The 13,615-nt window shown below is 39.0% G+C and overlaps 1 protein-coding gene across 2 annotated transcripts in view; it reads left to right on the top strand.

Moving 5' to 3' along the window:
- Positions 1 to 13,161, top strand: part of casq1b (calsequestrin 1b) — a 59,355-nt gene extending 46,194 nt beyond the window's left edge. For both annotated transcript variants that reach the window (XM_082152653.1, XM_082152654.1), the window contains 10 exons: positions 2,250 to 2,343; positions 4,384 to 4,484; positions 4,559 to 4,670; positions 4,818 to 4,891; positions 5,964 to 6,094; positions 6,216 to 6,261; positions 7,085 to 7,139; positions 7,232 to 7,332; positions 9,061 to 9,135; positions 12,543 to 13,161. In XM_082152653.1, coding sequence (XP_082008779.1) covers positions 2,250 to 2,343; positions 4,384 to 4,484; positions 4,559 to 4,670; positions 4,818 to 4,891; positions 5,964 to 6,094; positions 6,216 to 6,261; positions 7,085 to 7,139; positions 7,232 to 7,332; positions 9,061 to 9,135; positions 12,543 to 12,740 — 987 coding nt within the window. In that variant the 3' untranslated portion in view covers positions 12,741 to 13,161. The remainder of the gene's footprint in view (positions 1 to 2,249; positions 2,344 to 4,383; positions 4,485 to 4,558; positions 4,671 to 4,817; positions 4,892 to 5,963; positions 6,095 to 6,215; positions 6,262 to 7,084; positions 7,140 to 7,231; positions 7,333 to 9,060; positions 9,136 to 12,542) is intronic.
- The last annotated feature ends 454 nt before the right edge of the window (positions 13,162 to 13,615 follow it).

The following is a 13,615-nucleotide window of genomic DNA, read 5'->3' as shown; positions in this document are numbered from 1 at the left end:
GCGCACTCTCCCGATCACTCGCTCACTCGCTTTGTGTGTTTTATTATACTAGCCTTAGCGAGCAATCCAACAATCCAAGGAACACCTGCCTGGTGTTAGTCCCCGAAGAGATTTGCATTTGTGGAGTGGGTGCTGGTGAACAATGAATCAGCTTTCAACATCTGCCCCAAGGAGGATGTCACCAGCCCCACTCCAGCCCCAGAGCCCAGCCAGCCGTCTCCCATGGCTCACATGGAGTGTGAGATACATTGCCAGATACACTGCTGTGGGACTGCTTGTGGAGTACAAGTGCATGGAGGAAAGCCCCACCCAAACTCTTGTCACTGAGAGTGAGCTGCAGCTGGCCTTTGATTTTTTTGGAGGAAATGGAAGAGGATATTTTAGGTACTTCTCATTTCTAATTTGTGCTTGCTCGTTTCCTTTCCTCGCTTCCTAGCTCTACCCCCTTAGGATGCGAGGGAAGTGTATCCTCTCTCATTACTCCTCAGGAAGCTTTCTCACTCCTCGTTCATCACCTCCTTGGGGTGCAAATGGAGAATTGAGATGCCCTTCAAGATGGCTGAGTTCGATAGGTTTCTGGGGTTTTTTTCCTGGAGGAAAGAAGAACGAGGGAATGAGGAAGCATTAATCTGAGTATCGGATTCTTCTGCATCATGCGATTACTACATCCACTACAGCGTGACAAAAAACCAGACCCAAAACATATGGATATCGCTTCCATTGACGTTGCCCCAATGGGGAGTTTCCATGGACCGGCCATAACATCTGTGCCAGTGGGAATGACTGATCGATTCCCGCTCACTAACCTCTTCTGCCTCTCCTGCTCTGAGTTATCTTCGTCACCACTAGTCCCATTCAACACAGATTTGTCTTTGTCGCCACTATTCCTGTCCAGCATAGAGTTGTCTTCGTTGCCACTGGTTCAGTCCAACACCAAGCCTGTTTCCTCACCCAGAATCTGTTCAGTGTTGTGGCGATTCCCTGGCTCTGCCTCATCTCAAGGTGGAGCCCTCAGCTTCACCTTGGCTCATCGACCAGTCGGGTCCGCCTTGGCTGCTCGCCCCCTCGACTTCACCTGTGTCCATTGTTCTTCTGGCTCCACCAGGCTCCCTTATGAGAAAGTCACACAAACCACGAGACATCCAATGAGAGCAGTCAGACTGAAACAGACTTCCAGAAATGCAATTTGAATAAGATTTTGCATTTCATGTGTTTTTTTTTTTGTCATTCACACTTGCTAAATCTGATCAGATTTCAATCGGATATGCACAAAAATAGTCTTTGAACTGACAGTCTGAACGTAGCATAAGATTTTTTTTATTAATTAGCACACCTGCTCGTATTCATTATCCTCAAGTTCATTATGCTCGTGTATTACTAAGTTTCTTAGTTCATTCAGTTCATTATCCGGTTGTTTTTGCCATGCATGCAGTTTCGTTTTGTTTGCACCCTTTTGGATATTTGTTTTACTTTATTTAGCAAACCATGATGCTATTTTGAACTACCTCGCCCATTTTCATCTGCATTGGACTTAAAATGTGTGACGGATTGGTACAAAAAGTGTTTGAGTAAGTATGTAGGTATTTGATCAAGCTGACAGGAGGAGGAATTAGATATAATAATCAGCTGTTCAATACAAATGTATTAGTTCAGTGTTTATTGAATGACATTTCAGTGCGACTGAGATTGTAGTTATCCGCCTGAAGGTAAATAGTTATTTATGATATTTTTATTAGTTTAATGTAACTAATGGATGTTACTACTATGTTTACTTATGCACTTATTTCAAGCATGTGTGTATACAAGCTGAACTTATAAAATGGTCACATGCTTATGTTGTGTTGAGAATCATAGTGTGCACTGGTCTGTCTCTTGATGTTTATGTATGTGGTTGACCTGAGCAACAGCATACATACATTTGCACCTGTGTCTATGTGTCCAGTCTTTGACATGCCTGATCAGACTCTGCATTGGTCAGATCTCTTGTCTTTCTCTAGGTCCTATTTCATACAGATTTAGAAGGTGCAAAGGCAGCAATCTTGGCATTTGCATTGATGGCCTTGTGTCTCGTTTAGGCTTTGAGTATATTGAGTGTGAGAGAGGTTGTGTTTGTGTTTTATGGCTGTAGTGCTGAATGGCCTACTCTTAAAGGTTTTTGCAATTAGTAAAGGACTGAACAATCTGTGTGTAGTCTATGTTTCTGATGTAGATTTGTATATGTTACAATAAACTCTTTGCTGTTCCTGCAGCTTGCCGCCCAGGTGCTTGATGATCTTGAGGATGAGGACATTGGATTCGGCCTGGTGGATTCAAAGAAAGACAGAGCTGTTGCTAAGAAGCTAGGTAATCTCTAATCCCATCCTATGAATGCATCTGAAATACATAATCTTCCATTTACAGCCTGTATTACAATTCTTACCTTTGGTTTCCAGTAGCCATCAGTCTGTTGAAGTATACGCTGTTAGTGAACAACAAATGCAAATAAATGCTCTGTATCACAGAAAACTAATGTTAAAATGGGACCTTATTATATAGTCCATATAACTCTGGACTGATGGACATATAGTATCATGAATTAAACCGAAAACTATTAAATACAGTAATATTCCCTCCACACTTCGGAAACTGTGGGAAATACCATTGGGTGAAGTGGTCATAACCGTGCTTTATCGTCAATCAGTCGTCAATCAGAATCAAGAACTCAAGGTCGAGGTGTCTTTATTAGTACCAAAGGGTACATTTGTTGTGCAGACAGGAGATTCAGTAATCCATACTTAAAACAATCCATAAAAAATTTAAACAAATAAAATATACAAAAAATCCAAAAGTATAAAAAACTAAAATACATAAAGTGCCATGCATAGCAAAGAGTCTCATCTCCTGCTATTTTTATTTATTAATTATATAGCTGCAGGTACAAAATTATTCCTATATTGTCTAGTTCTCCACCTTTGGGCCACAAACCAGTGGAGGAGTTGAAACTTAGCATGTAAAGGGTGGGAACAATCTCTTATAATAAAACTTGCCTTAAGCTGTAGCTGGTTGGAGTAAAGACCTGCTAGGTTAAGTTGTGGTTCACCTATAATCTTACTAGCCCACTTAATATTTTTTTTTTCTTCAAAGACAAATTATCAAACCACGACACAAGGGAGAATGACAAGACCTGTTCAATATAAGCCAGATAGAAAAGGGTCATCATCATAGATTTAACAATGTGAAATCTGGACAGCTTTCTGAGGCAAAACATGCTGATGTCTCTTTTTACATAGAGTCTCACAGTTATTTTCATAAGTCAATTTAGAACCTATGACTGTTCCAAGATATTTGTAGCTTTCTACACAATACACCGCCTAGTTCTTTAATGATTGTAGTGTCACTGGAACTAACATCATAGAACCGGAACTAACCATTTTATAAAGTACCATTATAGCCAATGTTTTGTAAATACTATAAATGCTCAACGTCATGCAAGTAAACCTTTGATTATAGGCTTATGACTTTTTTATAGGTGCACAGAAATTTTACGGGAAGTTCACTTAAATAAAGAAACGATCAGTGAATGGATTTAAAATGCTGTGAGATCGGATGGATAAAAATGATTTCTTGTAGGCCTTTTTATGTTTATATTTTATGTTCTTACATATACTTTCATCATTTATTGATAATTGATTATAGGCCTATCCAGAGCCATTGATCACACAGGTTGTTTATGCATTTAACTCGTGGCCATGAGAAATATATGTCATTCCCTCAGCATAAAGAAGTCATGGCCACGAGAAAAAATCTATCATTCCCTTAACATAATATGACTTAACATCGCGTGGCCATGACATAAGGATGTTGTTACCTCTGCAAAATGATCTCATGGCCACAACTTATTATTACGCTCCCACAAGTTAATATGACATTCCCACGAAATAATATCTCATGGCCATGACATATTATCCTGTTCCCATGAGTTAATATGACATTTCCACAAATTAATATCTTGTGGCCACAACATATTATCATGTTCCGCATGAGTTAATATGTCGTGGCCACGACAAAACTAGGAATTGAGCCGAACACGTCCCCTCCCAGTCACGGTAGTTGAAGGATCTGTTTCTTTAATGCAATTTGCACAAGTAGAACAGTCATGTTCCTTGATCAATATTCATTTTTGTTACTAGAACAACACTCTTATCCTAAACATTAAAGCATTAAAACATTGTCTTCTGATTTTAAAAGTAAAATTAGGGCTATCATTGTTTGATAAATAAAGACCATCTTGGGCAAATCATTTTGCACAAATGTTTATATAGTATCCAGACCATCTATTATCTGTTGAATGAGCCAATCCATCTATCGCCTCTTAAACATTTATCAGACACTTGTTTTCTGCAGGCATGCTGGAGGTGGAAAGCATCTACATCTTCGCTGATGATGAGATCATAGAGTACGATGGAGAATTGGCAGCCGACACGCTGCTTGAATTCCTCTATGATGTGAGTGCTTTATACATCATGATTATAGATCACACACCTAAATGTCACTGGTAATTCAGTAGTTCTTCTATCAGGTGATTGAGGAGCCAGTGGAGATCATCAGTAATGACAGAGAGCTCAAAGGCTTTCATAACATCGAGGAGGACATTAAACTCATGGGCTACTTCAAGAGCGAGAAATCTTCACGTTAGTATGCCATTGAGTGTTTGCCGTGTACAAACACTGATAAAAGTTCCAGATCATTTCAAGATATGATTCCAGCTTAGGTTATACTTTTTTCTGAATTCATTTTTAACAAGCAATTTCCTTAATGCCAATTTTTTTATTTCTCAGACTTCATTGAGTATGATGACGCAGCTGAGGAATTTCATCCCTTCATCAAGTTCTTTGCCACCTTTGAGCCAAAAGTAGGTGCTTTCACACATTCATTCATTTAATTTATTCATTCATTCATTCATTTACAAAGGGAAACTGACATGTGACTTTGATGCCTGTATCTGCACACCCTATTTATTAAATGACAAGTAATTAAAGTATGCTTAAACAGCAAGTAAAAATCTCAATTAAAATTTTAAATATAAAATTTTTAATTTCAATTGATCAAAAGTGATAGTAAAGAAATGTATAATGTTACAAAAGATTTACATTTCAAATAAATGCTGCTGTGTCACAGAGCTTCCCACAAGACTGTCGGCTTCAACACAACACACATTCAAATTATTATTAGGATTAAGTAGGAAAACATGAAATTTGAAAATATAAACCCTTGAAAGCAGACTAGAAACCTTTAAAGTATCCCTGTTTTGCTATTTTAAAAGTTCCTACCGCTTACAGCTTGAGTCAGAAACCAAATTCTGGGTGAATTTCAATCGTGGGTGTTTGAATCGAGATCGCGATCTTTTAACTACTAATCATGCAGCTCAAATACAGAGTGAAATTTATATTATCAATTCCAGCCCAAGTTCTCATCCTTTGGAAGTGCATCAAAGTAGATTTGCTTTGGCAGTGCAGAAAGCATCTTCTCAACATGTCGACAACATGAACCAAACTCGATCAAAGTAGGTCGCCGGTCAAAGTAGACGCTGTTCACAGGCAGCTAGTAAAGACCATTGGCTGGCTTTATGCAAATTTGTTTTAAAGGTTCAAGCAGGAAGTAAGGCGCTGTCCCAAATGGCACCCTAAACACTTGAGGTCTTACATGAGTCTGCACTTTGTAAGTCCACAAGAAAGTGCATAAAATGTGCCATTTGGGACAGGGCTTATGATTGGAATTACTGACGACTCATTTCAGGCAATTCAGAATCGGTTCTTTCTTTTGGGAGACAATATCTCCATTTATCTGCACTTTGATCTTTGAAACCTTTTACATTCACAAACAGCTTTATCAAAGGTAACATCCCAAAAGCATAATAGGGTTACTTTAATGAGCCCTTTATTCATTCATTGTGTCTGGTGTGTGGAATCTCTGAATGTATCCAGATTGCTAAGAAATTAAAACTGCAGATTAATGAAGTGGATTTCTATGAGCCCTTCATGAGCAAACCTGTCACCATCCCTGGCAAACCCTACATGGAGGAGGACATCATTAGCTACATTGAGGAACACGACAGGTGAACTCAGAGAAACACAAAATAAAATCACACTTTTCCTCAAAAGTCCTCTCAGAAGGATGCTTAAAAAAAAAAAAAAAAAAATCTTACTTGTTGTTACTTATTTTTGTATTTATTTTAGACCAACTCTGAGAAAATTGGAGGCCCACAGCATGTATGAGATCTGGGTAAGACAAAGTCCCATTATCCAAAACTAACTTCAACAAAGTCTATATGGGAATTCAAAATAGTTTATTTGATCTTATTTGCCATTTATGTGCAATATGAGTCTTTCTCATAAATTATGTTTTGATCTTACTGACATCATATTTAGGGAGTGACATTGTAAAAGGTTTTGACCAGGTGCACCCATTTAATGTGAGAGAAAAAAATAAGTATGATACTATGACGAATTACATTTTTCTAAATTAATATTTTGTGTGTGTGTGTACAAAACTATATGCATTTTTTCTCACCATTATAAACTAGTTATGTCAATAGAGTAAAATAATGTCAGTTAGACTCATGGTTTCTGATCAGTCTTTAGGAAGAAGACCAAAACAGTAATATTATTAATTGTATAATATTATTAAATAATTTTTTTTTTAATTTGATGAATGTGAATGTAACAGTTATTATGTTACATTGTTATATATATATATATATATATATATATATATATATATATATATATATATATATATATATATATATATATCTTAAGTGTACATGTTATGTTTGACTGTCCTAAAATCTTCTTCTTTTTTTTTTATCTTTATGTTTTTGTTTTTTTGTCTGAAAATGCACCCCAGTTTGAAAACTTACATCTAAATGTTTCTGGTTTGTAATGTTTCTGGTTTTTATAATGGTTTTTAATTAGAAAAGGGCAGTGGAGAGTCATTATGGCAGCATCCAGTGATTGCTCAGAAAATGTTAATGTCTTATCATTTATTTTCTGTAACACCTGTAATTATCATTATCATGAACGTTACTGTTTTCTGTTGGCATTAGGAAGATGATATTAACGGACAGCACATTGTTGCTTTTGCTGAGGAGTCTGACCCTGGTAAACACTGATTTGAGTATAATAAGCCTTTTGAAGGATTTCATATACTGACTTTTCATGACTCTAAATGATTGAATGTTGACTTTTCCTAGACGGTTATGAGCTCCTGGAGATCCTGAAGGAAGTGGCTCAAGAAAACACAGAGAACCCAGATTTAAGCATCATCTGGATTGATCCCGACGACTTTCCACTGGTATAACAAACCACTATAATGCTGTATCCAGAAACATGAAATATACCTTTGATAACTCCAAGAACATGTTTTTGAATGATGTACCTTTTACAGTACAGCCATAAGATACCTTGGATAAAATGCTGATTTTTTTTTTCTTTTCTTTTTTTTCTGCAGGATCTGAACAGAGCTATATTTTTCATGTCATTTTTACATTTGTCATTTGTGCTATTGTTGATTTAGTGGATACATACTTTCATAATTCCTCAAATAAATGTAATGGCATACACAATACATTATATAAAATATACAACACATAATATGTTCAGCTGTTAAAATTTCATGCTAATGTAATGAACTCTTATAAATTACATTGAGAGCAGGTACTTCGGCACTCTGCCGATCATTGTTTGACTCTGCTGCCCTCTATAGGATAAAAGTGACCACTGAATGAGTTTAATGAGTAAGCTACTGTATGTAGCACACATCAGCTCTAAAAACCTTTTTTAGAGCCAGTCAAATAAGTTGTATTCATCTTTGTGGAATTTTTATGGAGCAGTGTAATTTCAACATAAAAAAACCTCCATTCCCCCTTATGAAACAAATGGCGTAGGGGAGAGCGGGGCACAACCTAACGCTTTTTGACTTTCTCAGTTTGTGTAAATCTACTTATGGTTCAGAGTATTTATTTTTTTCCCACATTAATTTCCCACATGTCTAGTACAATTATGTGGTTTTGTTTTATTAATACAGTATATACTTTTTTCTTGACATACCCCGAAAGAATGGAAGTGAAATGTGACAACATGCCCCATAGGTGGGGTACATTGTAACATGTGTGGGGCACATTGTAACATAACATATGACAGCTTAAAATGTTATCTGATCTAATAAAAAATATATACAAAACAAACTAAAATATTTTCTAAATAAAATACAATTAAAAAACTTTTTCATATAAAATAATGGCAATTTTTAATAATTAAATATAAACACATTTTTGAGTTTTGACTACGAACACATGAAAACACAGCTATACAACATAGTTCAAAACAAATAAATAATTAGTCATTTCTGAACATTGACTCTCAGTCTTTATTCACCTTTTTCTCACGTTTTCCCAATAAAATTAATAAAAGTATAGAATATAATAGCATATTTCTAATAGGGGCACATTGCAACGCAGTGTTACAACATGCCCCCGCCTGCACAACTGGGATTTAAACCCGGCTAGTGTCTTCTGCTAGTTAGCGAAGCATTAAATAACTATCTCAACTGTTAAATAACATCTTGGAGATTAAAATAATATCAGATTTGTCTTATTTTAAATAAACACAAAAAATAGAGATGAAAAATTAACTTAAGTAAGAAATTTACTTTTGCTATGGTTTAATAAATGTCTATGGATATCTTCCAAAAAAATATATAATTTTGGCGGAGTTTTTTTTATATATATAGTGTTGATATGGCAACTAGTAAATACACAAAGTTTCGTCATCCAAGCATGTGCGGAAGTATTTAAAACAAGCGTGTTACAACTAGCCCCGCGTTAGGTTGTGCCCCGCGCTCCCCTACTCACAATTACAATTTAAAAGGTGGTGAAAACCTTTTTTTGTCACCACCTTTTAAAGTTTAGTAAGAGTGAACTCTCATTTACAAATATGACATTTCACAATGAACTATTGTACCAGTACTGTACTGTATCTTATGAACTGAGGTTTGACCTTTGACTCCTCTCTATCCCTGCAGATGGTGCCGTACTGGGAGAAGACCTTCGGCATTGACCTCTCATCCCCTCAAATCGGTGTGGTGGACGTTGAAGATGTGAGAACATAATTTTCTTTAATGTCTCTAATGCCGGTGATCATTCAAGTGCATTTTAAATTATACCTTTTTGGAAATAAAGGTTCTAAAAGAGGGTTTTTGCAGCAGTGTCATAGAAGAACGTCTCGGTTACGTATGTAACCCTAATTTCCTAATGCTGGGTACACACCAAAAGATTTTTTACATCTTATAAGATTTTCAAAATGTGATAGACCACAAACATGAGGAAAAAAAATCCTAGATTTAACCGTTTTGCTCCTATAGTGTGTGGTGTGCCATGATGTGACAAAGACAGCACACCACACGAACAGATTTTCAACCATAGTCTTGAGTGTGAACACAGGAAATCTCGCGAGACTTCAGAATAAGCATACCGAACGATATGCAGGAAAAAATTGCGATGATAGTGTTTGGAATGATTTTGTTGTAGGAACAACAATACTTGTTGGAATTATCAACAAGCTGATCCTCCATTTCTGCTGTCCACATCAATTTCACTTTGTGCTGCGCCATGACTGCGTTTGTTATGCTTCCATCTTCCATCATCTCGCTTTCTGATTGGATATTGTTTTGTTTCACGTGATAATCTCCAGAACGTGCGCGCCATTGTCCTTGGAGTTCCCCCCACACACCAGGATTTCTGATCGTAAATATTAAACATGTTGAATATTCCCTCCTCAGGGAATGAGGGTTACATACGTAACCGAGACGTTCCCTTTCGTTCAGTCACTCCGAGTTACGTCAGTGACTGACGAATGGGGTTCCCAGTCTAATCACGCCACCTCGGCTGTCTTCCAGTGCACTGTGTAAGTCTGAGCTCCCTGTCGTGAGACTAGCACGGATGAAGGACTCCTACTTAACACAGGAATACCAAGGTACACTAGGAAGCATCAGTGGAAATATGCAACACAATGCCTGCCCGAAGGGAGGACTTACAGAATACAGAAGGTGGTGAGCTGAGATAGCAGCCATGCAAACCTTGTGGGTGGAAGGAGACAGCCTTCGTTCCAACCCTTCTTGTAGGAAGGAGAGCACAGACCCGATCTGGCTTTTTCATTTTCTTTTTTTCATTTTCTTGGGTCTTCTCTGACGAAGAGGTTCCACTTCAACGCATAGGCATGTCGAGTTGACAAGGCCCTAGCGGAAAGTGATAGTAGCCACCACCTGAGGTGGTAGGGTACTCAAACCTGCCTCGTCCCATCCAGAAGCCACACATGTAGGTTCCATAGATCGGTACGAGGGTGCCAGAGAGTGCCCCGTCTCTGAGAAAGGAGGTCCTTCCTCAGAGGAATTGGCCAGGCTGGGAAAGAAAGGCGCAGCCAAAATGAACTGCTTCTCGTCCTCCCTGATCTTGCACAGTGTCTGTGCTCACTGGGGGAAACGCATACTTGTGGAGGCCCCGTGGCCAGCTGTGCGCCAGTGCATCCGTGCAGAGCGTACCCTCGATCAGGGAGTAAAATAGGCGGCAATGGGAAGAGTCGTGGGAGGCAAAAAGATCTACCTGTGCGTCGCCGAACTGTTCCCAAATCAGCTGAACCGACTGGGGATGGAGTCTCCATTCTCCCGGAAGTAGCTGAAACCGTGAGAGCTCGTCGGCTGCGCGGTTCAGGTTTCCCGGGAGGTGAAGGGCTCGAAGCGACCTCAGATGCTTCTGACTCCATAGGAGGAGATGGCGGGCGAGTTGCGACATATGGCGGGAATGTAGACCACCTTATCGGTTGGTGTACGCTACTGTGGCCGTGTTGTCTGAACGGACTAGTACGTGTTGTTCCTTGAGCAACGCCCAGAGTCGGTACAGAGCCAAGCATACTGCCAGCAACTCGAGGCAATTGACATGCCAAAGGCGCTGGGGTCCTGTCCAGGAGCCCGTGGCAGTATGCCGCTTGCACATGGCACCCCAGCCCATGGTGGAGGCATCTGTTGAGACAACAACATGCCTGGAAACTCGTTCTAAGGGTAGTCTGGCCCGTAGAAAGGAGAGGTTCGACCACGGGGTGAAGGTCTGATGGCAGGCACGAGTAACTGGTACTCGGAGCATGCCTGGTTGCCATGCCCATCTCGGGACTCGATCGCGAAGCCAGTACTGAAGCGGTCTCATATGAAGCAGTTCGAGCGGAGCTGCCGCTGCGGACATCATATGCCCCAGGAGCAGGGTTCGAATTACGGGGGTTTGGGGGGGTCCGACCCCCCTTGATGAAACTTGGACCCTCTCAAAAGGGATGAAAATAATATTTTGGGGGTGGTACTGAAAAAATAAAATATATAATGTTAGCCTATCCAAAATTTGTATTGTATTTGTATGTATTTAAATGCAGTATTACCATCAAATACCAACAATTCAGGAAATAATCTAATGAAATAAGATTTTCAAACCCTCACTCCCCATTGGGCTGTACCATTTCTCTGGTACGTTCAGACTATGCTCTTTGCTATGGTTCTTTGATATCACTTCACTAGCTGTCAAAGCGTACGCACCGGGTACGGGTGCAGGCGCTGGTGTGTCAACGAAAAATGAGTAAGTGGCTGAGTCAACTTTAATCTTTGCCTATGGTTTTGACTTCCATGTATATCATCATGTGTTGTGCTTTGTGGTAAATGTTGTGAGCAGCTCGTCATCTAAATTTGGTTGTTCATAGTGTTTCTCTCATCTATAATGAAGTCATAGTCTAGCTAGCTAGCTAGCTAAAAGTTCACGCAGCTCCTAAAGCTCTCTGTACCAAGCAAATATTGTCCGTATCTTGGTGAATCTAAGCCAAAAATGGTTGCCTTAATGCAAGCAGTTTTATATTATCTCATGGACAAGGTTGTCGGATGGAAACGTGCTCAAATGTGTGTGTTTGAACTGCTGCAGAAGCTAGCTAGGCTAGCCAGTCTATCTGTATTTAGGCGCGAGATAGGTCTTCACTCCCGTCCCGAAAAACGCATAGGCATGTCGGCGCGCGATTTCTTCACTCCCGAACATATACCACTTCAGCAAGTGAAACAATTATTAAAATATCGTTATGAATTTTAATGTTTGACATTTACACACGAATCAACGCGATTCATTTCAAAACATTTGATGCAGGGAAGGGAAACAGGGAAGAAATTTACATACAACCAGGGGCGTAATATCCTATGGGGACAGAGAGGACATGCGGACATAAAAAAGTACTCATACTAGTGGCATTTCCCCACCTAATCAATTTTGAGGGCATTTTATAAATTTTGGTGCCATTTTTGCCTTGCTACAAGAGAAACATCACTAATCGACAAAACGCTGTGATATCATTAATAATTATGTATTGTTTCCCATCATTACAAAGAGGGACGTACTTGACATTAAAGCACTATGATTTGAAAGGAAAAGGTCTGTCTGTCTCTTACTCAGTACTGTCACAGATTCATCTTGTCTGTCTGGTTCTCAGGCTGACAGTGTGTGGCTGGAGATGGATGATGAAGAGGACATGCCCACCGCTGATGAGCTCGACACCTGGATCGAAGACGTGATGACTGGCAAAATCAACCCTGATGACGATGATGGTGAAGATGAGGATGAGGATGAGGATAATGATGATGATGACAAGGATGATGATGATGATGATGATGATGAGGATGATGAATAAATTCTTACCTCTATCTCAGGCATCACTTCACTGTCATACGCACATTTTTGTGACATTAAGAACTCATCAGTCTCTCCATATTCATGCCCTCGCAAACTGAGCTGTTCTGTCTTTCAGTCTGGATGACTTGAGACACATTTTTTCTTGTCTTGTTGATTAACTACTCTGCACCAATATACTCATTCTTCAGAAAAAACTAAACAAACATTGTATTTGGGGATCACTGCACCTGTTTTTCTGCCCATGTAACATCTAATGAGAATGTGTGTGTGCTAAAGAAGTATGTGTTTGTTAAACAATAAAAGCCTTGTAACAACTATTTTGATATTTCTATTGACTTTTTAGAGCAGAAAAAGAATGCTCACTGGAAAATCTTAACCTTCCATAATCTGGAATGTCTCAAATAAAATTCAAAGGAAAAGGTTTTGTCCAACATAAATGCAACAAGAAGAGACAGAAAGAAATTGTCACTGATTAAGAATCTTCATTTGTGTGTGTGTGTGTGTGTGTGTGTGTGTGTGTGTGTGCGTGCGTGCGTGCGTGCGCGTGTGTGCGCGTGTGTTTGGCTATACTTGTAAGGGGCCAAATGTCCTCACTTACAGAATATAGTGAAATATAATGACTACCGACTGGTTTTACTGGTCCTAGTTTAAAAGGGTTAAAAATCGGCCCAAAATTATATATTTTTTAAAATCTAGTGTTTTGCACATATTTCTGTGATTGGTATAGGGGTAAGAGTTGATAAAATCTGTGGAAGTCAATGTCCTCACTAATATCATAAAACAAGCCTGTGTGTAGTTCAGGTATACCCACATTAAGGGGACAAAATGTCTGAAATCCTTGACCTTGTGCATGGGGACATGTTTTGGTCCCCA

The sequence above is a fragment of the Leuciscus leuciscus genome (genome assembly GCF_965113295.1).
Source record: "Leuciscus leuciscus genome assembly, chromosome: 2".
Classification (NCBI taxonomy): domain Eukaryota; kingdom Metazoa; phylum Chordata; class Actinopteri; order Cypriniformes; family Leuciscidae; genus Leuciscus; species Leuciscus leuciscus.
Note: the sequence above shows the minus strand (reverse complement) of the source record. Positions and strands in the feature narration are given on the sequence as shown.